General features: G+C 40.4%; 1 protein-coding gene across 1 annotated transcript; it reads right to left on the reverse strand.

Moving 5' to 3' along the window:
• Positions 1–365: 365 nt before the first annotated feature.
• Positions 366–25,980, reverse strand: LOC137636986 (uncharacterized). The gene is made up of 5 exons (XM_068369311.1): positions 25,767–25,980; positions 18,691–18,911; positions 14,479–14,571; positions 10,032–10,229; positions 366–2,385 (listed from the first exon to the last, which is right to left on the reverse strand). Exons 1-5 carry the CDS (start codon positions 25,873–25,875, stop codon positions 880–882), a joined length of 2,127 nt encoding a protein of 708 aa, XP_068225412.1. The 5' UTR covers positions 25,876–25,980; the 3' UTR covers positions 366–879.
• Positions 25,981–27,350: the final 1,370 nt, after the last annotated feature.

Consider the following 27,350-nt stretch of genomic DNA (forward strand, 5'->3'; position numbering starts at 1 on the left):
TCAAATGAAATAGATATTATAAATATTATTTTGCTTTTTGTATAAAATGATACAATATTGTTAAATCACAGTATTTCTTGAGAACCTTCTGTATTATGTGGATGAGTATAAAAATAATTTTATTCCTATATAGAAAGAAACAACAATAATAAGAAGGGGACATCTATTAATGTATAAATGAGCGATGCTGAATCTTGCAAAATTAACTGATTTCATCTTGGGAGTCAAAAAAAAGTCTTTTTATTATTTAGGTATCCATTAGTTTAAAGATAACAGAAAACTTTCTTATAATAAATGTGGTAGATATGAACTAAAAGCAACTAACATTTTCTTTTTCATGTTAAGATTCAAAATAAAACAACAAGCAACGTTTATATTTATTTACCTCTTGGATGGATAAAGACAATGTTTGCCCAATGCAATTTCTAAGGCAAAAAATCTTTTTCCTATTCAACAGTGTTCACCAAGTTGATTTTCATTTTCGTAGTCCTGAAGAGACAGTATTCTTTAACCTTTGGCACAGTATTACGAGAAGGTGTACGCATATTTGTGGCAATTTTGGCACTGCTGTCCATTCACTTGTTAAGCGTACTTCTGGCAAATATAGGATTTGGACAATAACTGGTAACTTAATAAATGCAAACTAAAAGACAACTTCATAAAACGCAAACAAAAAACCAAATTAATTTTCCATATATTCTGTAGCACCAAAACTCCTAATCTTACCCTCATCATCACTTCATTCTTGACCTATTTATATGCAGTCATAAAACTACTGCTTATAGAATCGTTAGCAGTATAAAAAGTCATCTCATTTTCTTCCTCTTCATTCCCCGTAGCGACTTCCGGTTCGTCGACATCAGTAAGACCAGCGACGTCTCAATCTGTATCCTCCTGCATTTGTTCAGGGTTTTCCTGATCTGAGGATTCATCCGAGGTTTCTGTAAGATTTGCTTCGCTCCTGTTAAAAGAGTTCAAGCTTCCCTGATGTTTTGCAGACTTCATTTTCTTTAGCTTTTCTTTCAAACCTCCCAGGACAGATTCTACTCTCGATATGAGACCCTCTAGTTTTTCTTCCTCCTCATTACGACCTTGGGGAAGGTTTTCTACTCTGGTATACTCGGCAGCACAATCCCCGGTATACCTACCAAAGTTGAGTGGGTGATAATTAAAATCATCCACGACCGTTTTTCTTGAGTTCACCGTTATTTCAAACGACTTGCAAGCAGCGCCAGGGATCTGCAAAAACTTTTCTCTGTCAAAGTTTCTCACATTCTCTCTCAAAACATTCAAATTAGCGACAGCCTCAGATTCCTCACTGGTATCCGAGTCTCCCGTATGTACTCCCTGTATATTCAAGGGATGAAAGGGAGCAAAAGGAGGCATCGGATACTCTTTACCATTGATGGTCAGCATTGGTGAGCGCACATTTCTGGTTTCAAACTCGTTTTCTACGGGGACACGCTGAGAAACGGACTCATCGGAGGTGCCAAAACTATCTTCGATGTTCGTTTCCGCAGGAGAATGAAGCCTTAAATTTCCATGAGAATCATCATCTGTCTTTTTGCAAGTCTTGTCAACTCCATGAGAATAATTGGTTGGCGATTTATCTTTTCTTTGTAGACGTCTGTCCTTTCCTGAACGTAATGCCATCTTTCTACTACTGACAGACCTTGCTTTGTTTACTGTGGAACTTTCGTTGTCACATTTCACACTCAAGTCAAGTTTGCTCTCTCCATCTGAACGTAATGTCATCTTTCTACTACTGACAGACCTTGCTTTGTTTACTGTGGAACTTTCGTTGTCACATTTCACACTCAAGTCAAGTTTGCTCTCTCCATCTGAACGTAATGTCATCTTTCTACTACTGACAGACCTTGCTTTGTTTACTGTGGAACTTTTGTTGTCACATTTCACACTCAAGTCAAGTTTGCTCTCTCCATTTGGCCATTCCACTCCGCTAACATACACATAGTTTCGCTTAATGACCACTTTGGGAAATTCACTCTCTTCTTTGCTTGTATCCGGAAAACTAACTCCAACACTAGTCTTCGGCCTACATCCCAATGATGAACTTCTACTGCGGGACCTAGTGACTCTGGGGGAGGGAGGAGTGTGTGCAGGCCCTCTGCCCTTCATGTTCTCAGCCCAAAGAAAATCTGGGGTAGATGAACTTTCTGAAAGAATTGTCTTCGCAGCATTGCTGTCGTCGATGGTAGTCGAAGAAGGCAGTCTCTTCAGCGTCAAAGATCGAACGACCGCCTCGACAGACTCTCTCGTGAACTTTGCCTTTCCGTCGACGTTGCGTAGACTTTTGATGAGCACGCTATAGGCTCCCACTCCATGTCTCAGGAGGCGGCGGCAGTGATCTTGATCCATAGCAAGCTGCAATTGAATATAATATGAGTAGTGTTTCATATACATTGTCAATCTTAACTAAATGATTGAATTCTGTTAACCCTTTTACCTCCAATGGACGTATTGGTATGTTTCACAAAACTCATCCCTTAACCCCCATGGACGTACCGGTACGTCCTTGCAAAAAATTGCTATTTACATTTTTTTGCATATTTTTGATAACTTTATGAGAAACTTCAGGCATTTTCCAAAATAATGAGACCAACCTGACCTCTCTATGACGAAAATTAAGGCTGTCAGCGCAATTTAAGAAAAATATATTGCAAAACGTGCTTGAAAAAGAAAAACCCCCAGGGGGTTAAGGGTTGGAAGGTTCCAAATAGCGTTGGGGGTAAAAGGGTTAAACGGATAATATTTTACAAGGAAGACCGACTGAAAAGTAGTCACAAAACAGAATTAACTAACGTTAGACAATGCAAACAGTTCGAAACTTTAAACTTTGAAGGGGGTAAAATAGAAATCGCCTAAAGTCACACATATTCAACTTAGAACTTACTTAATTCCTTCATTCCTTGTGATTTTATTTGTCATGAAAGTTAATTTTGATCTAATTTTTGAACACTGTTGATGCAGCGGACTGGAATTAAATTTCTTTGTAAATACTTAAAAGCTTATATACATTTTCTTATTCCTTTTGCACAAGGATAAAATTACAGAATTTCCTTTATACATCATACATATACCAAGGCACTTCCCCAAGTTTTGGGGGGTAGCCGACATCAACAAATGTAACAAAAACAAAAAAGGGGACCTATACTCTCTACGTTCCTCCCAGTTCCTCAGGGCTCCAATAAGGAAAGCATTGATGTACGTAAAAAAATTAGGAAATGAAGAAAATAAAAATGTTTACAAATAATAAAACAATGAAGGTAGCAAGGTAAAAACAAACATGAAATAGATGAACTAAGAATTGACATGAAAATGAACTTACTAAGAAAAGTTTGTTGGGAATATCATTGCAAATTTTGGTCATGGACACTAGAAGACTTCAAGAATTAACTGCATGTACACTATTACATGGTTAATGGTGATAGTATAGAAGAATAAAAGAATTAAAACATATCATTAAGAGACAAGGCAAGATTACTTGAAAAGTCTCAATATATATGACAATGTCTTCGAAAATTGTATTTTTCCTAACATACAAACCACGAACTACTCTCTCTTGGGTTATCTGGGGGCTTCAGCTCTCCCACGACCAGAAATCCCCCCCCCCCCCCCACACACACACAAATCTGCCAACCACCCTTCCAGTACAACCTCCTCTATTGACCCACAATGCACCTAGAAGGACCTCTCAGGATCACGCATACCCAGGACAGCTTAACCCTTTTACCCCCGGGCTCTTTGGAAATTTCCAACCCTTAACCCCCAAGGGGTTATTTTTTTCCCCGCACATTTTGCAGTATATTTTTTTTAAATTGCTCTAACAGCCTTAATTTTTGTCATAGAGAGGTCAGGTTGGTCTCATTCTCTTGGAAAATGCCTGAATTTTTTCAAAAAATTATCAAAAATATGAAAAAAAAAATTTTATAGCATTTTTTTTGCAAGGACGTACCGGTACGTCCATGGGGGTAAAGGGATGAGTTTTGTGAAACATACCAGTACGTCCTTTGGGGTAAAAGGGTTAACTAACCCCATTCCAGTCTGAAGAAAACTACCGATCTCGACTCCTACCGAGAGGGGTTTCAGCGAGGAAGGCAGGATGGGTAGTAAACCGAGAGTAGTTCGTGGTAGGTTAGGAAAAGTACAATTTTCAAAGAAATAGTCATTTGTTCCAACACGACACTTACCACGAACTACTCTCTCTTAGGAGACTCAGACTTAGGAGGAGGGGAAATGGACCCAGGTAGGAGAGGTGCACCTGGAGGTCGAGGAGAGGGGGCGGGCCTGTCGGGAAAATCACTCTTACAACAATACCAGAGCACCACAGATAAGACAATGGAACAATCACCCAGCCAACGTCTTCTTTATCCAACGGTAGCTGCCCGATAAACATGGGGGGGGGTCTTGAACCCCCCCCATGTTTATAGATTTGAGACACTCTACTGCTCCCCGTTCGGCATAAAGTAGGTAATGTATAGAAACTGTTAAATCCCTTCCCGAGACCTGAGAGAATCTTTGCCATGTTCAATTGCTACTCGGTATCAAAATTTACAGTCACATATCCACGAGAGCAACTTCGTGCAGTGAGATATTTTGAAGCGCCCTACACTTTGGGACTTCTAAAAGATGGTAAAAGCTTCCATTTACACAGAGCAGAGAAATGTTTTTTTCATTGAAATGTAGATACAGTAGTTGAAACAAAAACACGAAAGTAATAAGCTGCTTGAATAAAAGGAGAAACAAAGTTATCCAAATATCAAATGAACTACGAGTAATGTCGTTAACAGGTAGATATTTGCAATACCATACCACAGACCCCTGACCTTTTTCCTGCACTGGACGACTGACCTATTTGTATAGGACTGAACTACATAGAAACTGAGTCTCTACTAGGGGAATGGCCTTCTATCATCATTATTATTATTACTTGCTAAGCTACAACCCTAGTTGGAAAAGCAGGATGCTATAAGCCGAGGGGCCCCAACAGGGAAAATAGCTCAAGGAATGGGAACAAGGAAAAATTAAATATTCTAAGAACAGCAACATTTAAAAAAATATTTCAATATAAATTATAAAAAACTTTAACAAAACAAGAGAAAGAGAAATTGAGATAGAATAGTGTGCCCCAGTGTATCCTCAAGCAAGAGAACTCTAATCCAAGACAGTAGAAGACCATGGTGCAGAGGCTATAGCATTACCCATGACTAGAAAACAATGGTTTGATTTTGGAGTGTCCTCCTAGAAGAACTGCTTACCATAGCTAGAGTCTCTTCTACCTTTAACAAGACGAAAGTAACCACTGAACAAATACAGTGCAGTAGTTAACCCCTAGGGTGAAGGGGAATTGTTTGGTAATCTCAGTGTTGTCAGGTGTACGAGGACAGAGGAGAATATGTAAAGAATAGGCCAGACTATTCGGTGTATGTGTAGGCAAGGGAAAGTGAACCGTAACCAGAGAGGAGGATTCAATGTAGTACTGTCTGGCCAGTCAAAGGGCCCCATAACTCTCTAGCGGTAGTACCTCAACGGGTGGCTGGTGCCCTGGCCATTCTACTACTGACCATCAACTAGGATACTGACCTGCCAAGGAATTGAGAAATGAAGAGGTACCGTATTTCCCGCGGCACGAGACACAACAAGTGGTAGGATGCACCCTATATTCATCCAAGTAATTTTTGGAAAATAAGAAATTGAGTATTTCCCAACCTATCGTAGCAGCAATGCCTAGTCAGCGATTTTCGTGTGGTTTTCCGTCTAGCACGGTAAATTTTTATATTTTGCTACATATTCATATTAAAAAAAACCCACCAAACTAGTCTTAGCTGATACCACAGTAACAATGTTTCCAAGTGTTTGTTCACATAAAAGCAGTGTTGCCAAATGATCGTGATGAAATTTCGGCGGAGAAGTAAAATTCCAGCAATATTTCCTTAATTCCTCATGTACACATTTCAAACTAAATTAACTATTGATCAAATAAAGAATAATCTAGAATTTCACAAGGCAAAGACAGGAAAGCCTACCTATAAAAAAAAAACCTGTGTGCCCGATTAGTGCCATCTATTGCCGACACACTGAACTAACTGGCTAAAAAGCTGTACAGGATTCGGTATTTCAGAGGGTTCATAAATTATGTTACCATAACAGTTACCCAATAATTGGTCTATTATTATTCATCTAGTGATTTTCCATATATTTGTATTAAATCATGTTGATCATTAGACTACCTATATTCTTTTTTCAAATTTATTTAGTTTGTTGCCTGTTCATTTACTTTCTCATTATTATTATTACTTGCTACAACCCTAGTTGGAAAAGCAGGATGCTATAAGCCCAGGGGCTCCAACAGGGAAAACAGCCCAGTGAGGAAAGGAAAAAGGGAAAAATAAAATATTCTAAGAAGAGTAACATCATTCAAATAAATATATCCTATATAAACTTTAACAAAACAAGAAGAGAAATTAGATAGAATAGTATGCCCAAGTGTACCCTCAAGCAAGAGAACTCTAACCCAAGACAGTGGAAGACCATGGTACAGAGGCTATGGCACTACCCACGACTAGAGAATAATAGGTTTGATTTAGGAGTGTCCTTCTCCTAGAAGAGCTGAGGACTCCCTTCCTTTACACAAGACGAGTTAATACAAAATTTAACCCTTTTACCCCCAGGCTATTTGGAAATTTCCAACCCTTAACCCCCAGGGGTTATTTTTTTCAAGAACATTTTGCAGTATATTTTTATTTAAATTGCTCTAACAGCCTTAATTTTCGTCATAGAGAGGTCAGGTTGGTCTCATTCTCTTGGAAAATGCCTGAAGTTTCTCAAAAAACTATAAAAAATATGCCAAAAAAAATTTAAAAAGCAGTTTTTTGCAAGGACGTACCGGTACGTCCATGGGAGTAAAAGGATGAGTTTTGTGAAATGTACCGGTACGTCCTTTGGGGGTAAAAGGGTTAACCGCCATATTTTTCTCATATCATATAGAGATATGGTTAGAGAAGATACTCTAATTTTTCCATATTTAATGTGATGTTTGTTTCTAGAGGTACGGGTTTGTGCTTACATTAGTAAAATAAGGGCATCTGGAAGTGGCCTTATCCTCTATTAGGTCCTGTTTCTATGTACAATCTCAGACTTTGATGAAATACAAATATACTGTAAGTTATAATAATCTATACCAGTGGTTCCCAAACTGGGGGGCGTGAGGACGATACAAGGGGGGCGTGAAGTCATCTGCTCGAAATTACTTATTTAATAGAGTAATAAAATCATTAAAAGAACAAATATCTGTCATTACATACATGCAAAGTATAATTATAGCAGTCACTCCAACCCGTTTTCTATTAAGCTAGTTCTCTTTACACGTTAAAATTGCAACTCAATTTTGCCAATTTGCTAATGTTCAAATTCATTTTCGCTCACTTAACCAAATGATTCGTTTTTAGTTACTGGAATGTAATATTACTTGTATGAGTGGCTTTCATTATCAAAATGTAATACAAACAGAAATCTGTTTTCCTTTACAATGCTAAGAAATAAATGTAAGAATAATTTCATATATAAAAAAAAGAGAGGAGTGGGGGCGTACGGGTCTACTGGAAGCAAAAAGGGGGCGTCAGGTAAGATAGTTTGAGAACCACTGATCTATACATTCAATATACACCATTAATTGATAGTTTATGCTTGAGGGGCAATATATTCAACATAGGCTTCTTGTTTAACATATGGCGTCGGCATTGCTGCAATTGTTTTCAGGACTTTAGTTAGCCTTACTAGATTGCCAGATCCCAAATTCCCCCCCGAGAAGGATGGAAATACATTATCGTGAGCTTAAATGGAAATATAAAAACAATGAGTGTGTTTTTTCAATGCTAGATTTTTTTTTTTATAGTGTAGCCTGATGAAAAACACCCATCATAGTTTGAAAAGAACACTGGAGAAATATTTCCATCTGGCAACACTGACTAGAGTAAGCAAGTACCGGATGACATGCGCGCAATATATCAGCGCCAACTGTTGCCGACGCGACCTATTAACCCTTTTACCCCAGGGTATTTGGAAATTTCCAACCCTTAACCCCCAAGGGGTTATTTTTTTTCAAGCACATTTTGCAGTATATTCTTTTTAAATTGCTCTAACAGCCTTAATTTTTGTCAGAGAGAGGTCAGGTTGGTCTCATTCTCTTGGAAAATGCCTGAATTTTCTCAAAAAATTATCAAAAATACAGTATGCAAAAGAAACTTTAAATAGCAGTTTTTGACAAGGACGTACCGGGATGAGTTTTGTGAAATGTACCTGTACGTCCTTTGGGGGTAAAAGGGTTAAAGCGGGCAAATACTCGCAGAAATTCAAGCATCGGTCCTTTCTTCCCTGTACTGCTGTGAAAAGGAAGATTTTTTTCTGCGGTTTGTGCGACTAGGTCTAGTTAGTTTTCAGCTAACTTGGTAACACTGTGACTCAACTTGCAGTGAGATGTTTTTTCAATTTTCTGGTCAGCAACAACTATCTGTATTTTTCAGAACCCATGCAACAAAGTCATCGCCATATTATTGCTTTATTACAAATTAGTAGGGGATTCAGCATTATGAAGCTTCATCTGTGGTGGATATCGGGGGAGGGTGGGCTGTGGCACCCTAGCAGTACCAGCTGAACTCGGTTGAGTCCCTTGTTAGGCTGGGAGGAACGTAGAGAGTAGAGGTCCCCTTTTTTGTTTTTGTTTCATTTGTTGATGTCGGCTACCCCCCAAAATTGGGGGAAGTGCCTTGGTATATGTATGTATGTATTACAAATTAAGAAAATATGAGAAAATATAAAAATAACAAATTTGTATTTTTCCTAGTAAACAAACCTGGAGCTATTTATAGGGTATTCTGAAGTACGCCAAAATTATACCCCATAAATAGCGGAGGGTTTGCATTTACGCCGGAACAAATACTGCATCAACAAGTAATACATCGTAGCAGCGTCTGCTTGGATACCATTAGTTGGCATTTTTGCATGTAGATGTGTTGCCATGATTAATTAAAAAAGTACTGTACATTAAAAATACTGTAAGTTTATTACATCGTCACCCTCATAAACTAACTGCCTAAGTCATTTTCTCCACTTGTTGGGAAATAAAAAAAACGTTCTCATTTCCTAATTCTTTATATTATTGTATTGAGCTTCAATTAACAAATCCTAATTCACAAATTCTTCTATTAAGAATTTGTGAATTGAAGCTCAAGACAATAATATAAAGAATTAGGAAATGAGAAAGTTTTTTTTTATTTCCCAACAAGTGGAGAAAATGACTTAGGCAGTTAGTTTATGAGGGTGACGACATATGAATGATGATTGTAGGCTTATATTTTACTTCAGATGCGTGTGTGTGTGTATGTCATTACCGAGGTGTTTGAGAGTTGTCAAACTCCCCTATACAACTTTATCTAAGTGTTAAGATAACACTAAAGGAAAAAAAAAAGCGAGTCTTATGACATGGAAAATACGGTACTTCATAAATGCATCCCAAACACCGGTCCTTTTCAGTGTGGAAAATATAGTAAAGGATATTAGACAGCATACAGTACTGAGCTTCAGATATACAGTAATGGGTTTGTACTTTTAACCCTTTTACCCCCAGGCTCTTTGGAAATTTCCAACCCTTAACCCCCCGGGGGTTATTTTTTTCCTAGCACATTTTGCAGTATATTTTTTTTAAATTGCTCTAACAGCCTTAATTTTTGTCAGAGAGAGGTCAAGTTGGTCTCATTCTCTTGAAAAATGCCTGAATTTTCTCAAAAAATTATCAAAAATAGGAAAAAAAAAATTTTTATAGCATTTCTTTGCAAGGACGTACCGGTACGTCCATGGGGGTAAAGGGATGGGTTTTGTGAAACGTACCAGTACGTCCTTTGGGGGTAAAAGGGTTAACTTAATTAGTTCTTTCAAAATATGCAAGAAACAAGTACTGCACTGTATTGCTTTTTACAAGACATGCAAGGACTAATATCTACAATGGAACTCACCTTATCCAAGGCTGTATTGGGAAAGACTTGCTGCAACAACGCGAGAAGCTTCGGCACTTTGGTCTGCAGGCGCCCCTTCAACTCGGCAAGCAGTTGATCGCTGAGAATCAGACAACATCGGCTCCAGGAGAAGTCTCGCCGGATGATGTCGTGCGCGTCATTAATGTAGGTTTTTAAATGTGTCTTGAAAAAATCATCCTGTAAAATAAAATTAAATTAAATTAGCAGGAAAATACTATGCTAGTCAGTGGCTCCACCTGAAATTTTTAAACTGGTATTAAAATAAACGTACGTAAACATCATCTTAACCCTTTTACCCCCAAAGGACATACTGGTACGTTTCACAAAACTCATCCCTTTACCCCCATGGACGTACCAGTACGTACTTGCAAAAAAATGCTATAAAATTTTTTTTTTTCATATTTTTGATAATTTTTTGAGAAAATTCAGGCATTTTCCAAGAGAATGAGACCAACCTGACCTCTCTGACAAAAATTAAGGCTGTTAGAGCAATTTAAAGAATATATACTGCAAAATGTGCTGGGGAAAAAATAACCCCTTGGGGGTTAAGGGTTGGAAATTTCCAAAAAGCCTGGGGGTAAAAGGGTTAACTATATTATCTTAAAATGGTGAATCATTTAGTGACTGATTAACAATAATCATTGTGAAAAGTTGGCAATAAGTAAGCTGGTTAAATCAAATTTTTATGGATCATCGCGTCTGGAACCTATCTACCGCGATAAACGAGGGTTCACTGTATACCACAGGAATACTACTGTATATATTTAAGGTAGTGTAATAATTGCATCTCCCCAAACCTATGGTCATAGCTAGAAAACTCTAAAAATGCAAAGTGTCTTGCAAATAAGTCCATTTGTATTCATACTTTACTGTCCAGACATCAGCAATGAGAGAAGGAAAATAAAAGAACTGCAGCAACCATACGAAGAGGAAAAGAAGATAATAGGAAACGTTCTGTTAATGGAAAAAAAATAGAAAAAAGAAAAGAAAGGGATTTTGACGAAGGAAAAATATTTCTGGGCGAGGAACCTGTGTCGCCCAGTGAAATGCTCCTCTAGCACCATTTCTAAGGTATAGTTATTGCTGAATATACCAGAGAAAAAGAGATGCATGGAATGCCAGGAATAAACCTAGCTCGCTCACTCATTGAGTGTCAGTATAGAAAACTGGGGCATGATTGAACCACGACCATAGATCCCTCACTAATTAGACCTCTCCTTCATCAACATCTCCCCACCTCCCATCCTCATTCCTCCTCAGCACTTGCGTTTGTCAGACGTGTTTTGTTTCGCTCTGTGTTTGTTTTTTGGAAGATGTCCGACGTTTTAGAGATCCCTGCTCCCAAGTTGAGCATTATATTTGTCTGTTTGGGATTTCTAAGAAGTGACACTTAATATTCTTAACCCTTTTACCCCCCAAAGGACGTACTGGTACGTTTCACAAAACTCATCCCTTTAACCCCATGGACGTACCGGTACGTCCTTGCAAAAAAAAGCTATAACAATTTTTTTTTGCATATTTTTGATAATTTTTTGAGAAAATTCAGGCATTTTCCAAGAGAATGAGACCAACCTGACCTCTCTATGAAAAAAATTAAGGCTTGTAGAGCAATTTAAAAAAAATATACTGCAAAATGTGCTGGGGAAAAAAATAACCCCTGGGGGTTAAGGGTTGGAAATTTCCAAACAGCCTGGGGGTAAAAGGGTTAACCGTGTTTGGTTTTTTGTTTTCGCTGCTGGTTGTTCCCACCAGTGAGGAAAATTCAAAAGATTTACTTAACTTCTGAATTTCAAAAGCAGTGGCACCACAGTATACCGATTCACATTTTCTTCCAACTGCTCTAAAATTGGTCTAATTTTCTAGGAAAATCACAAATTTCTAAAGTAATTTGTACTTTTCCTAATTATGCAACCGTCAGTCATATAAAGGGAGTTCAGTGGCCTCTTTCCTCTTGGTAAGGGTAGAAGACATTTTAGCTATGGTAAGCAGCTCTTCTAGGAGAAGGGCTATCCAAAATCAAAACCACTGTTCTCTAGTCTCAGGTAGTGCCATAGCCTCTGTACCATTGTCTTCCGCTGTCTTGGGTTAGAGTTCTCTTGATTGAGGGTACACTCGGGCACATTAACAAAACAAGAGGAAGAGAAATTAGATAGAATAAAGTTTTTATTGTTTATACTGTATAAGAAATATTTAATCTAAAGTTATTACTGTTCTTTGTCGATGTCTCACAGGATGTAGATAAAGGAGAGGGGGTTCCTAGCCCCCTTGTCCCGTCCCTGCTGCTGCTTCCTCCGATGCCTTAGATGACCGCGGAGGTAGCAGCAGTAGGGGATTCAGCATTATGAAGCTTCATCTGTGGTGGATAACTGGGGAGGGTGGGCTGTGACACCCTAGCAGTACCAGCTGAACTCGGTTGAGTCCCTTGTTAGGCTGGGAGGAGCGTAGAGGGTAGAGGTCCCCTTTTTTGTTTTTGTTTTATTTGTTGATGTCGGCTACCCCCCAAAATTGGGGGAAGTGCCTTGGTATACATATGTATGTATTACTGTTCTTAAAATATTCTATTTTTCCTCGTTTCCTTTCCGTACTGGGATGTTTTCCCCGTTGGGGTCCCTGAGTTTAGAGCATCCTGCTTTTCCAAAATAATAATAATGACGACTTTACGAATCTGTAATGGCCACTAAGAATTTAATCAATTTACATTCAAAGTGTTGGCTAATCAGCTGACAGAAAAAAAGAAAAAAAAAGTATCTTGTTGCCATGATTAATTAAAAAAGTACATTCAAAATAAGTTTATTTATTACATATGAAATAAGGACAAGGATAACACGTGAGAACACAAGGGAAGGATAAGGTAACCACACGGGGACACAAAGGGATAGCACAGGGATACCACGTGGGAACCACGCGGGACACAAAGGAGTCTGGGACATAAAGAGTCGCACTGAGATAAGGAGAGCGTCGAGATGATATCGCGCCGCGACCAGAGAACTTACTGAGGACCGAGACCCAAGCTAGCAGGCTGCCTGACACGGGCCTAGCCTCAGGGCACGTATCCTACCACCTGAGGTTAGACCTCACAGAAAACGGAAGTAGGGTAAACTACACAAAACTCTGGTCGGATGAGAGGAGATTCCAGGTAACTCCTAAGAAAGTAGTTCGAGGTAAGTTTCCGTGTTGGAACAAAGTTGAAATAAAAGATGTGGACAGATACAAACTAGATAAGTAATAAAAAAAAGTTACGTAAGGAGCTACTAATACAAGTAACAAATATACGTTACTTTTACCATGCAAATAGAAAAGAGCAAAGGCTAAATACAATACCAGAAGGTCCTCAACTTACATTCATAGAAACAAACACATATCCAACTGATATTATAAATCTTGGATATTGTATCAAAAGTTCATAATGAAATACAATATCATAATTCAATGAAGTAAACAAGACGACCTTTGCCATATGAAACTGGACAACTGTATTTGTACGCATGCGGGTCAGCTGATGCCTAACCTACAACAAAATTCAATAAAACTTGACTTACAAACAGCTTCTCATACATACATACATATACCGAGGCACCTCCCCCAATTTTGGGGGTTAGCCGACATCAACAAACGAAACCAAAAAAAGGGGGGGGACCTCTACTCTCTACGTTCCTCTTAGCCTAACAAGGGACTCAACCGAGTTCAGCTGGTACAGCTAGGGTGCCACAGCCCAACCTCCCCCGTTATCCACCACAGATGAAGCTTCATAATGCTGAATCCCCTACTGCTGCTACCTCCGCGGTCATCTAAGGCACCGGAGGAAGCAGCAGGGCCTACCGGAACTGTATCACAATTGCTCGCCATTCATCCCTATTTCTAGCACGCTCTCTTGCCTCTCTCACATCTATCCTCCTATCACCCAGAGCTTCCTTCACTTCATCCATCCACCCAAACCTTGGCCTCCCTCTTGTAGCTTCTCGGAACCTATTAAGTTTGCAAGCCGAGGATTTTCTGTAAATATTTCTTCAATTTGCCCCCAATATACCTTAAAACTCAGCCTCAGATTACCAAAATACCTTAAAACTCAGCCTCAGATTACCAAAATACCTTAAAACTCAGCCTCAGATTACCAAAATACCTTAAAACTCAGCCTCAGATTACCAAAATACCTTAAAACTCAGCCTCAGATTACCAAAATACCTTAAAACTCAGCCTCAGATTACCAAAATATCTTAAAACTAAGCCTCAGATTACCAAAATACCTTAAAACTAAGCTTCAGATTACCAAAATACCTTAAAACTAAGCTTCAGATTACCAAAATACCTTAAAACTAAGCCTGAGATTACCAAAATACCTTAAAACTAAGACTCAGATAACAATATTCTTTCATTATTTCAATACCTTCTAATTTATCTACAAAAAAGTATACAAAGTGAAACTCACATAAAGATGAAAATCTGTCTTAATCTGCTCCCAGTTGAAGAGGGGGAACCGGTTCAAGATTTCATTGGAAGGACACTTTTTCCGGTGTAAATTCTGTGGAAAACAAAATTTAGTAACAGCATTAGAGAGAGAAGCATCTTTGCTAAGGATATGTTTGTAATTGTATCTTTAAGATTGATAAAGTAAAGAACAGATGCTGAGTGCATTGACCATAATTAGGTAAAAATAAAACCAAAAAGAATCACAAATTTTAAGCATTTTTGTACTTTTCCTAACCATACAAACACGAATTCTTCATGGGAGCGTGACTTCCGCAAAGCTGGTACGGTCGTTTCAACTTTTAACGAGGTCATAGGTAGTAGGTTGGCCAGGGTACCAGCCGCCCGTTGAAATACTACCGCTAGAGAGTTATGGGGGTCCTTTGACTGGTCATTCAGTAGTACATTGGATCTTTCTCTCTGGTTACGGTTCTTTCCCTTTGCCTACACATACGCTGAATAGTCTGGCCTATTCTCTACAGATTCTCCTCTGTCCTCATACACCTGACAACACAGAGATTACTAAACAATTCTTCTTTGCTCAAGGGGTAAACTACAGCTCTGTATTTGTTCAGTGGCTACTTTCCTCTTGGTAAGGGTAGAAGAGACTCTTTAGCTATGGTAAGCAGCTCTTCTAGGAGAGGGACACTCCAAAATAAAACCATTGGTCTCTAGTCTTGGGTAATGCCATAGCCTTTGTACCATGGTGTTCCACTATCTTGGGTTAGAGTTCTCTTGCTTGAGGGTACACTCGGGCACACTGTTCTATCTAGTTTCTCTTCCTCTTGTTTTGTTAAAGTTTTTATAGCTTATATAGGAAATATTTATTTTAATGTTCTTATGCTTCTTAAGATATTTTATTTTTCCTTGTTTCCTTTCCTCACTGGGCTATTTTCCCTGTTGGAGCCTCTGGGCTTATAGCATCCTGCTTTTCCAACTTGGGTTGTAGCTTAGAAAATAATAATAATAATAATAATAATAATAATAATAATAATAATAATAATACTGTAGTGGTAGGTGCCTGATTGCAGGCGTGCCGAGGCATCCAACCAAGCGTGACTTAAAGGTCTTAGGTTTTCATGGTTCGGAAAAATCATAAACCGGTTATATAGGACTAATAACTTCCGGCCTCAGGTTACAAAATTTAGGTGCCAGTATCTTATGTGAACCAGTCTTTGATTGGGCAGCAGAGCGGACTTCTCGAGACTTACCATGACCCTTAGGTCCTGGCAAAGTCCTTGAAGTTTGTCTCGGTGTCAAAGAGGGAATGACTCCGAGTCTGCTAGGATCAGGCACTCATCCAGATAATGGAGGAGACGGAAGCCGATCCTGAGTGCACACAATGATATTAGGGTAAACACTCTGGTGAAACCCTGTGGAGAGACCGAAACACAGCACCTTGAACTGGTACTCCTCAATCCTAAGTACTTCCTAGAAGACGGATGGACTGGGATCTGGAAGTACGCGTCCTTCAGGTCCAGTATACAAAAGAAGTCTTGCGATTTACTGCAAGACTGGCTGTGCCTGCGGTCTCCATGCTGACCGGAGTTTGCTTTAATCTGGGCCTCTACCCACAGAGATCGCCCCCCTGCTGATCCCATGGCAAGGGTGCTAAATGACACCGGATTTGTCCTCAGGGGAGGTAGAGGTGTTGTGAACAGGACGCGATATCCCTGACTGATTACGGAAATCGTCCAGGAAACGGCCCTGAGTTGCCGCAACCTTGTAGGTATCCCGCCACTGGCGGACATGCAGGGGAACTGGCAATCCTCACGTTTGCGGCCTCGGCTGCTCCTTCGAGGATTCTTCCCTCCCCTGGGGGACTACTTGCCTTTCTTGTCCTTGACCGGAAAGGGCTTAGACCCCACTGTCTTAGCTGCCGTTGTTTTGGTGAGACGTGGTTGCTGAGGTGCTGGAGGTTTATAGGGCTTGAATGTCAAAGCCCCATATAGGAGGGAGTCTTGGTGATTTCCTACACCTCTCAGCCGCCTGCTTCACGTCCTTAGGCTCAAACAGGTTCGTTCCCATAACGAAAGAATGTCTGAGCCTGTAGATTTTGGTGCTAGGGGACTCCCGTTACTGTCTTGGAGTCCTTTGACTCCCTCCCGGGTGGGATGCAGGACTCCAACCACGACGGAGGCAGGCTCTTCTCCACTCCTATTAGAGAAGACTTTACCGCGCGAGGTGGGGTTTCCCTCAATGGTGTGATTGGGGAACGTCTCACCTCCCGTGACTCTCCTGAGGGCGGGAAAACTTCGTCCGTAGGTGAGGGGGGAGAGTGCCTGCCTCGAATACTTACGAGGAGACAGCTACGTCCTCGGAGAAGTTACCTCGTCCGAAACTCCTCTTTTCCTCATTGGGGGAGTGGATGCAGCCAAGGATTTGTGGCTCAACTCAGAGAGAACAGCTTAAAAGCCTGTGCTACCACTCTGATTAAAGTCCCAAACCAGGCTGCCGGCTGATGGCTGCGCTGTTAGACACTCCCTCTGGAGGGGAAGTCGCCTGTAAAAAGATAAGGAAGGCATGTCCCTGGGCCTTTCTGGAACCTTTCCCCCCATCGGCAAGCGTGCTGTTCTGTGCTGTGCTGTGCTTGGGGGAGGGGGGGGTGATGGCTCCCTTACCGCGCGATGTCTGGCAGCCTCGCGCGGGGCATGGCGCAAGGTTGAGCTGGAAGATCGGTAGGTCAGCTGGCAGGACGATCTACACTGGAAGTTCTGCTTGATCCTCCGAGGCGGGGTCTCTATGAGACACCTCTCCCGCGAACGAGAGAGGCACCCTTCGTAGAAGAGACTTGGAGACACTAGCCGGCTGAAGCACTGGAGAGCGCCTGTGTGCAATCTCAGGAAACTCAAACGATGTGCGCTGATGCGCAGGTGAGCGTTGGCGCGCAGGGGAAACCTGGCACTTAAGGGAAGTATGTGCAGTATTTGCCCATACGCCCTTTTTCCCCCGAAGGGATCGATGCCTGTTTAACAACAGGATGTGTAGGTGTCCACAGCGCGTCAGCAGTCAGGAACGGAGACGGCAGATCAGCAGGTCTAGGAGATGGCGAATAAATCTGCGGAGAGGTCCGGATCAGCAAGCTGAGCTAATCAGGAACAATCCTCCGAAGAGGAGTCTCTATGAGTGGTCTCTCTCGCGAACGAGAGAGGTGAACACTTCGTAGAAGAGACTTGCCAAGACTGTGCTCCACCCCTGAAGGAAGAGAAACTCAGCAAGGGGGAAGAAAAGTCTGGCCGAAGAGCAGCACAGTAGTCGACGGCGATGAATTATTAAGGTATGGGAGGTTCTCACTCTGCAGGGAGAAGATCTCACACCCGGGGAGGGAACCGCCCTTGGAAGGGAAGTTATCCAACCCCTGGAGGCGAACCTCCTTTAGCATTCTAAGATGATCTGAAGTGCTGGCATATTGTCACTGGAGAACTTCTAAGAGAAGAGATAACGCCCATGACGACGTCCTTTGAGGGACGGCAGCGACAGCAGACTCCCCAGGCACAAACAGGACAGCTCTGCTTCGTTGGCACTCTTTAGTCAAATGAAGAAAAACTGCATAATTAACTGGGAAAATAAAATTAAATAATTATTTAACAGAGATTCCCCAGGGAGGAACTCCGAAGGGAATAGCAAAAAATAAGAATTAAGAATTAAGTATGCGCCCTCCTCCCCCACTAACATTCATGGGAGAAGGGGAGAGGCCGTACCCCATGACAAGTAACCGTGGTGGCCTTACACTACGCAAGTGTCGTCGTACATCACACACACAGGACAAACACTGAAAAGAAAACTTACTACATTTCTATACACAAATACATACATAAACATTAAGAATGTTTATATATGTATTACAAGTATAAGAAAAAGTAAGTAAAAAAGACAAAAAGCATTAATGGCTGTCAAAGAGGCGAGGGTGAGAGCGGACACATCCGACTACCACCTGAGCCGAGAGCAAAGTGAGCTCAGCACAGGTGTGTGTGAGGGGGGGCCTCCCTACCCCCGCTAACAAGTGGTGGGCTAGTAAACCCTCGTTAAAATTATAATGGCTCGTCATTTCAGCTACGCCGAAAGTAATAACCCATATTAAATAGCGTGGTTTGTATTTCAGTTACGGAACAATTAAAGGTTTGTTTCAAGTACTTAGATGCATAGGAACAACTAAAAAAAAACTACAACTCACAAGTAATTTAGCTGCCACATAAAGCTGGATTAAAGTTCCGTATAACCGACGGCATCGCTGGAACGAGACGATCTTCAACAAATCTTCCAGGAGATGCTCGAGAGGCTCCACGTTCTCTAGCGTCTTTTCTGCAGCCAACAGCTGAAGCCTTCTGACGAGGAGGGGGAATCCCCTGAAGAAATCTGGCCTCATTTTTGCTTCTCGAAACATTGCTTCAATTTCTGAAAGATGTATTCAATTAAATGTCAGGGTACAGTTTCACAGTACTGTAATCAAAATCAAAAAGTGTGATTTTCCTATTCTCTAAAATCTAAACAATCCATATTTTCTAAGTATTTTGTATTTCACCAAGCTATACAATGACCCAGTCCTTTAAATATAAAATTTTTTCAACATATTTGAATTTTCCAAACCATAAAAACCCGAGTGTTTAAATAATTACGAGAAATACAAATTAAATATGGAGTTTTTATGATAAAACAAAGTTTTATGAATACTTACCTGGCAGTTATATATACATAGCTGAATGTATATATAACTGCCAGGTAAGTTCTATTCATAAAAATGGAGTTTTTATGATAAAACAAAGTTTTATGAATACTTACCTGGCAGTTATATATACATTCAGCTATGTATATATAACTGCCAGGTAAGTTCTATTCATAAAACTATGACTTATTCCCATACATAATACAAGTGGAGGCTCATGCTTAGGATGCCAGAAATATCGATGTACTTCGATTCAGTAAAAGAAGCAAAAATCCTGACTCACGTCAACCTCTTAACTACCTAAGCGTAGGGATATCACAGGTGCTAGACGAGGCCCCCCAAAAGGATTAGTGGACATTCTAGGACAGTGGTTCCCAAACTGGGGGGTGCGCCCCACTATGGGGGCGTGAGCACGATACAAGGGGGGCGTGAAGTCATCTGCTTGGAATTACTTGTTTAATAGAATAATAAAATTTGCTAATGTTCAAACTTTTTTTCGCTCACTTTGAACGAAATGTTTCGTTTTTAGTTACTGGAATGTACTATTATTTGTTTGAGGGGCTTTCATTATTAAAATGTAATACAAACAGAAATCTGTTTTCCTGTACAATGCTAAGATATAAATGTAAGAATAGTTTCATATCAAAAAAGAGAGAGGAGTCGGGGGCGTACAGGTCTACTGGAAGCAAAAAGGGGGCGTCAGGTAAGATAGTTTGGGAACCACTGATCTAGGAGGAATCTACATCCTTCCGGATATGAGTATCCGAATGTATAAGTATTATAAGATGACTGGGAACACACCTTCTCTCCATCCTTCCCCTTGTACAGATGGACGTGGAAAATACTTCAATGAAATAAAGTGAAGGAAACGTTCTCTGTCGAATAGCTTACCTGCATGGATCGTACGATCCAGGTACGTAGCGTCGCGATTGTTAAACCTTAACCCTTTTACCCCCAGGCTATTTGGAAATTTCCAACCCTTAACCCCCAGGAGGTTATTTTTTTCCCAGCACATTTTGCAGTATATATTTTTTTTAAATTGCTCTAAAAGCCTTAATTTTTGTCATAGAGAGGTCAGGTTGGTCTCATTCTCTTGGAAAATGCCTGAATTTTCTCAAAAAATTATTAAAAATATGAAAAAAAAAAATTAAAGCATTTTTTTGCAAGGACGTACCGGTACGTCCATGGGGGTAAAGGGATGGCTTTTGTGAAACGTACCAGTACATCCTTTGGGGGTAAAAGGGTTAAGGTAGGGGAGCAAGAAAGGAAAAATGCCCAGACATTCTTACGGCACCTTTCATTCTCGGACTTGTATCGCAACCGCTATCTAAGAAAAGATGCTTCTTGTCCCATGAGGGTGCTAGGCTTCCTATACAACCTGCTGAACAGGTATCAGAGGTCCTAAGGAAAATGGGTCAAGGGAGTTGTGGGTATACTCCTGCAGGTAGTGGGCAGTGGAGGTTGTCCAACGACTCCAGACACCTGCCTTCAGCAACTGCGCCAAGGACATGTTCTTTCTGAATGCGAGGGTGGAACAGATTAATTTGACTTTGTTGGTTAGCGGAATAGGGAGACTACTCAAGGCTTTCTCAGAAGCAGAGTATGGCAGTTTAATGGCCTTACAAAGCCAGAAAGTGAGTGTGTTCTTGGAGATCGGCTGAGGAACAACTTATTCTCTAGCTTGAAATGCCTGGTTCTCTTATGATAGCACCGTAGAGCTCTAATACGACAGAGAAGTAGGTCCTCTTGATCGTTAGTCACATCTAGAAGAGGGTCATAGACTCTGGGGTTCCGAGTCTTGGCTACAAACTCCAAAGGTCATCAAGACCTTTTTCCATCCTTCAGAATGACGAACGGCATAGGTGATGCCATGCGACTCGCCTACTCTCTTCATCAGCGTCAGACACCTGTCCAAATGCTCAAGGGCTCCAACGGAGTGCATTTAAGGGGACCGCCCGAAGGACTCCTAAGGTCACGAGAACCCGCAGGATCAACATGACGATAGCCCGTAGGTTACGAACACCGTGAGGAGAACCAGCAGGTTCAAAAAGACGTCTCCTCACAGCACGAGGAGGAGAACGTACAGGATGGAGAGGGATCACAAAAACTTCCACCATACGATCCTCTGGAGAGGAACGCAGAGCAGACTCCGCCCGATGGGGAGACCGATCCAACTCTAAAGCTACCTCCTCCGCAGGGGAGGTTTGTTTTCTAGAAGGAGAACGTCGCTCAAGACAAGGCTCTCGCTCCACCCCTGGAGGAAAACCATAAGCGTAAAGGGGACCGCCGATGCCCAGAGGCAGTCTTCTCTTGAGATTGAGAGACTCTTTCCCCGAAAGAGATACCTGCTTCGGAGAAAGCTCTGCTATAGCCCTTGGTGGATCAGCAAACTCCTTAGAGTCGGAAACAGACTTAAGGCTGCAGCGCCTGCTACAACCCGCAGCTCTAACGCAAAAGCTGAACATAAGTTTTCTCTCGCAAACAAGAGGAAAGTTCTCCTGAAGGAGGACATCGCCTAAGACAAGCTATCTCCCGGCTCTATGGGGAAAAAGCGTAAGCATAATAATCTCTCTTGCAAACGAGAGAGAAGTCCTCCCGAAGAAGGACATCGCCTAAGACAAGCTTTCTCCAAGCTCTATGGGAAAAAGCATAGGCGTAACGATCTCTCTCACGAATGAGAGAGAAGTTCCTGCCGAAGGAGGAACAAGCCTCGGATTTGCTTTTCCCCAACTCAAGGGGAAGAAGCACAGTCTTCGGCGACGAGATAGCAGAAGCAGATCTCCCCGAGCTGTCAGTAATTCTTCCTGAAAGAGGGAAGGTTGTTAAACGGCTGAAGTATGGAAGCTCTCCCTCGGAAGGGGGGGGCAGCCCAATTCGGGGGAAGGTTAACACTGGCAGCACTCTATGCTTCCCATCACCAAGCCTTGTTCAAGTTGAAGGTCAGCAATGAGTGCTACCTCGTAAGGTGGGCAGCTCACGAACTGCCACAGGAAGTGCAGGACATTGACCAGAGCGGCCGAAGCCATCGGCATGTCGGGGCTATCTGGTAGAAAAGGTAATAAAAGTTGTGATGAATTACAATTCATAACTCCGCTGCATAACAAAACTATTCGAAGAATAAGTCCCCTTCCTCGAAAGGGAGCGGAATTGTTATGAACTTTAGCTCAAGTACCGAAACAAACACACGGGAGTGTCGAGGAACTGTCGGCCATCCACACAGGGGAGGGCGGCAAGATAGGGGAGTAGTAGTATCAATACAATGAAAACTCCCTTACGGCAGAGACAGCCGGATACGTTGTCAACTGTAATTAAAGTTACAAGTATTGTATTTCACAAAATACCAGTATGCTTCCATATATACATGCATATATATGTATGAGATAAAAACACACACAAAAGAATAAACTAAACAGAAAAGCAATCAAGGCAAATCTTCGCGGAAGAGAAAGGCAGCATGTCCGTCCTCTACCGAGCCACAAAGTAAAGTGGTTACTCAGCCAAGAAGTGTGAATGAGCGGGGTAGCCAGTCTAACCCAACCCCCACCCGCTAACTAGCGGATGGGGTAGTTATCCCTCACAAAAATTATCATGGCTAGTCTTTCACCTACGTCGAAAGTAATACCCTTATAAATAGCGGAAGGTTTCTATTTAAGCCTAAACAAATACTACAGTACAGTATATAAAACAATAGAATATTCACATCTGTGCAATTGTACCACATGCATAAACTGTTCAAATACTTATTTTGTGAAGGCCTATTTGGTCGACTTCCAGAGTGTGTGAAAACTCTGAATCAAGTCATGTAACCCCTAACTCCGGTCGTCCTCATAATTACGATTGCTAGAGTCCGAAGAATTTGGATTCAGCGACTTCAAAAATGGTACAAATGGTCAGTCGACTTCCAGAGTGTGTGAAAACTCTGAATCAAGTCATGTACCCCCTAACTCCGGTCGTCCTCATAATTATGATTGCTAGAGTCCGAAGAATGGTACGAATGGTCAAGATATATTGTTTGTTTGCATGTGAATTTATTTATTTGTCCTCTTTCCTCCCAGAATATATAATAACAATTTTACCCATTCAATCAACAGCAAAGCTACGACATAGTTCAGGCGCAGAATTCTCTTATGGCCGGTTATATGCTAATCACTTGGTTACGGGTTAAGAAATACAACAACGAAATAAGAGGGGCGGAACTCCACATTAAAAGAATTTTGAGCACATATTAATGGAGGCTGGGAGGAACGTAGAGAGTAGAGGTCCTCTTTTTGTTTTGTTTCATTTGTTGATGTCGGCTAACCCCCAAAATTGGGGGAAGTGCCTTAGTGTATGTATGTATTAATGGAATTGGGGTATAAGTACTTGGTTGGGACAGGCATAAACTTTATCACTTGTCAAATCTATTTTCTCTTGAGGAAAATGCTGTCTATCTTAGTCTGAAATACGATATTATGAAGCTTGTTTTACGATTTATGAAATATGATTTAGTGTTACCTAACTAGGAGGGAACCCAGGTAGGAAGCAAACGCAGAGTTGAGACATAGCCTTACGGTAAGCTAAGGATACAGCTATCTGAGGAGAGCTGAAGCTCCCCCCCCCCCCCCCCCCCGCCCCCTTAGTAGGGGAGTAGGTAACAATAAGGATCCTAGGTTAGGTTATATTAGGTTGTGTTCTTGGTTAGCTTCCATTTTTAATACTGGATGTAATTTTTTGGTTAATATATGATACTTTAATTACTAGCGAAACTGAAAATCGCTATTAGGAATGGACAAGTGCTGGCTAGTTTAACATTTTTCTCTGTATGGTAAATGGGGGCTTGGGCATAATAACTTACGTAATAGTTGATTAAAATGTGAGGGCTAATTCTTACTTCAACTCCATTGTTTACATTTGGTAGAGTGATGGCGAGTTATTGCGCATCTGTTGCTTGCGTTTGCTTTTTCCCGCTGTTCTGTTTTTTTTTGTATGACAATCATTGCCTGGCTTTTTAAACCAAATAAAAGCTTCCAAATGTTTATGCACAAGTTCTGGGATGCCATTCTACAACAGCCATTTATTTTTGCACCTTCCCCTTCAGTTTCAGCTTGACCATCACAAAGACATCTCAAAGAGGGATGCATAATCTATTTTGAAAGTGTATTTTCTTTTTTAATTTGGTAAAATTTAATCTGTCAGTAATTGATTACTGTAAAATGAAAACTCCATTCAGTGTATAGCTATTGTTGATGATGTAAAAGTAGAAAATAACCCTGAAATAAAGACCAATGGGGCTTGCTAGCACAGCTCAACATGTACCGGTTGCCAGACATAGGAGCAGTGATGCAATGTTAATTTTGCGAGTTTAGAGAGCCACAGCAGAGAAAAAACCATTAAGAGGACATTTAGTGAATAATAGATAATTATGATACTTTAATTTTCAGCCACTTACATGAACCATATATTTTTCCAACTTGTTACCTTGTGTTTATTGTGCCATTCTGACCATTATTAGTGCTGCAAATCACTCTTTTATGGCATTTCCTCACCCAACAAATCCCGGTTTCCCACTGGAGTTCACCATAAATTTTCTTTAAAGGGAGTCCAAAACCTCAAACAGGTGGTTAGCCCCAATAATCATTGGCAGAAATATATCAAACACGAAATTAAAGTATCATATATTTACCCAGAACAGTCCAAAGTACAAATAAATACAGTACACGGTATAAACCCGTCATGGAGCAATAAGGAGGATGTCTAGTGCGCAGGAAGCATAAGCTCATATTCGCGCAAGAAACCATGTACAGATGCACAAATGGGAGCAGAAACCTCGAGGTGTACGTATAAAAGCGGCCACCTGTGTGTATGATGACGGCGGACTATATAATAATACAGCAGTGTAAGGGGGCATTAGCCCCCCCAACCCACCCGTTAGGTAAGTAGGTACGGACACGGCTTATAGGTTGGATTAGGGGGGGAAGTTTAGTTTGGTTGGTGTCTATATTTTATGCTCGCTGGAGGAACTGGCCGCTGATATACAAAGGCTCCGAAACCTCCAACTCACAAACCGTGACCTAAAGAATGAAATGAACATTTCAGGGAAGAGGATCCCCATATTTTGTGCAATTTTTCGTGGATTTATTATGCGTCCCAGAGAATAACGTATATAGAAAAAAAGATTAGTTTTACCATTAATTATCGATTCGCCAGTAAATCTCCCCTACCCTAAACTCATGGTTCCCACTGACTGTAGGATATATTGGGGTATATCTTATTAACTATTTATTTGCAAAAGGAAATAATGGTTGGAGCCTTTGTATATCAGCGGCCAGTTCCACGTGTTGATTAAGAATGGACATCCACTTACCTCCCCTAACCTAACCTACAAGCCATGTCCTTACCTAATGCCGTATTCTAAGCGTACATGCAGGTGGCCGCTATCCTACATACACCACAGTTTGGGACAATCATTAACAGAACAGACGGAATTATAGCTCATAAATTTCACACACAAAATCCCAAATATATGCATTTCATTTAAATTACGTTTCAAGCGTGTCCTTACGAATTACTTACACAGGATACTGAAAAGGGCATAAAATACTACTTACCGTAACTCATGTCGTCTATTCGATATTTAATACAATGCTCGTAAACCCATGACAGCACTTGTACAGTCAAATCCATTGACTCGCTGTTCTTTTCACTCTCTTTCGACATGGCACAGATATATTATGGACTTAAAATTAAATTAATGACTCCAAGATACAGTTGAATTTAACAGCGTGGCGGCGGGGTTCTCGCTCACTTTGTTTACACAGGGTTGCCATTCGTACGATAATTATAGTACGTGTACGATTATTTTGGGTCCGGTACGATGTACGATACATACCTAAGGTATAAACAATGTAGGTGTGTGTGGGTTTAATTAAACAATTATACTAAAATCTTTTGAAATAAGTCAATCATGTAACACCCTAATAATTATATCGAAACTGTGTACGATAATTTTGGTTGAAAAACGACAATTTTAAGGCTCATGTACGATAATTCAGTCGAAATAATCTGGCAACCCTGTGTTTACATTTGCCGTCGTCTGTTGAACAAGAAAGTGGTTTAGGTTGCGTTCTGTTTTATAATTGAGAAATTTTATACATATATTCATTGTATTATTCAAACTACTATTACACATTATAATATTAGAAATAAAAATAATAATATTAAAACATCTTTATCGACATTTTCCCAAATGATATTTATTTCATAGATAGTTTTTTATGTTTATGTTCTGTTCATGTTCAGGTTCCTTCTATCATTGATAGGTGCAAAGCCTCTAAGCTTATTCTTATTATTGTTAATAAGCTTATATTACCTGTGCCTTAAATAAATTAATACCGTAATGAGATTCTTAATTTTTACTTTTATTCCATTCTACCTTGAAATTAGATAGGATAACACCTTGCTATCATCAGTTTTGGCAACCTATTGTGATCAGTTTGGACTTCTTAAATTCTTCTTCTATACGCATTGTCCTACCTATAAATGCAGCCTTTCTTTTCTATATTCCTGGAAAAACAAAAAATGTATCAAATCATCCTCATTTTCACAAAAATTACAATTTACATCCCCCCTCATTGTGTCTATTTACAATATTTAGTTTTAACGTATCAGTTCTTGCTCTAAAAAAATATCACTGAAGCAAATGTATTGTCATAAAGTAAATCTTCTTTAATTTCTTTTTTCCACGTTCTATATATTTCTAAGTTCACTTTGCTTTCTATTTCTTCTTTCCAGATTCTGGTTTCCGATTTTTTTTTTACCTTGTTCATCCACAAGACTATATCTCACTAGAAATACGAAAGACTGAAGAAAGATTTTGAGGCTTTCGAGAATAAATTGAAGACTTTTCTTATGAGTGATTCGACAATTTTAACATTTCATATTTTAAAGTGTCTGTAAATGCTCGAACAATTTAATATGTAAAATATATACATACATGCGTAAGAAATTGGACAAGATTCATCTCAGGCTGCATATTTTATAAAACTGTTGTATATATGAAATTCTTGAGCGTTTGAGCAGAAATTATTACGTCAATTTGACTAGTTTGTCAACAGCAGCCCATAACTCAGAGAAACTCTCGCCTTATGCATTTATACCGGGAAATATCTGCTGTCTGATTGGCTGGTTGTAAT

The sequence above is a fragment of the Palaemon carinicauda genome, unplaced genomic scaffold (assembly GCF_036898095.1).
Source record: "Palaemon carinicauda isolate YSFRI2023 unplaced genomic scaffold, ASM3689809v2 scaffold48, whole genome shotgun sequence".
In the NCBI taxonomy this organism is placed as follows: domain Eukaryota; kingdom Metazoa; phylum Arthropoda; class Malacostraca; order Decapoda; family Palaemonidae; genus Palaemon; species Palaemon carinicauda.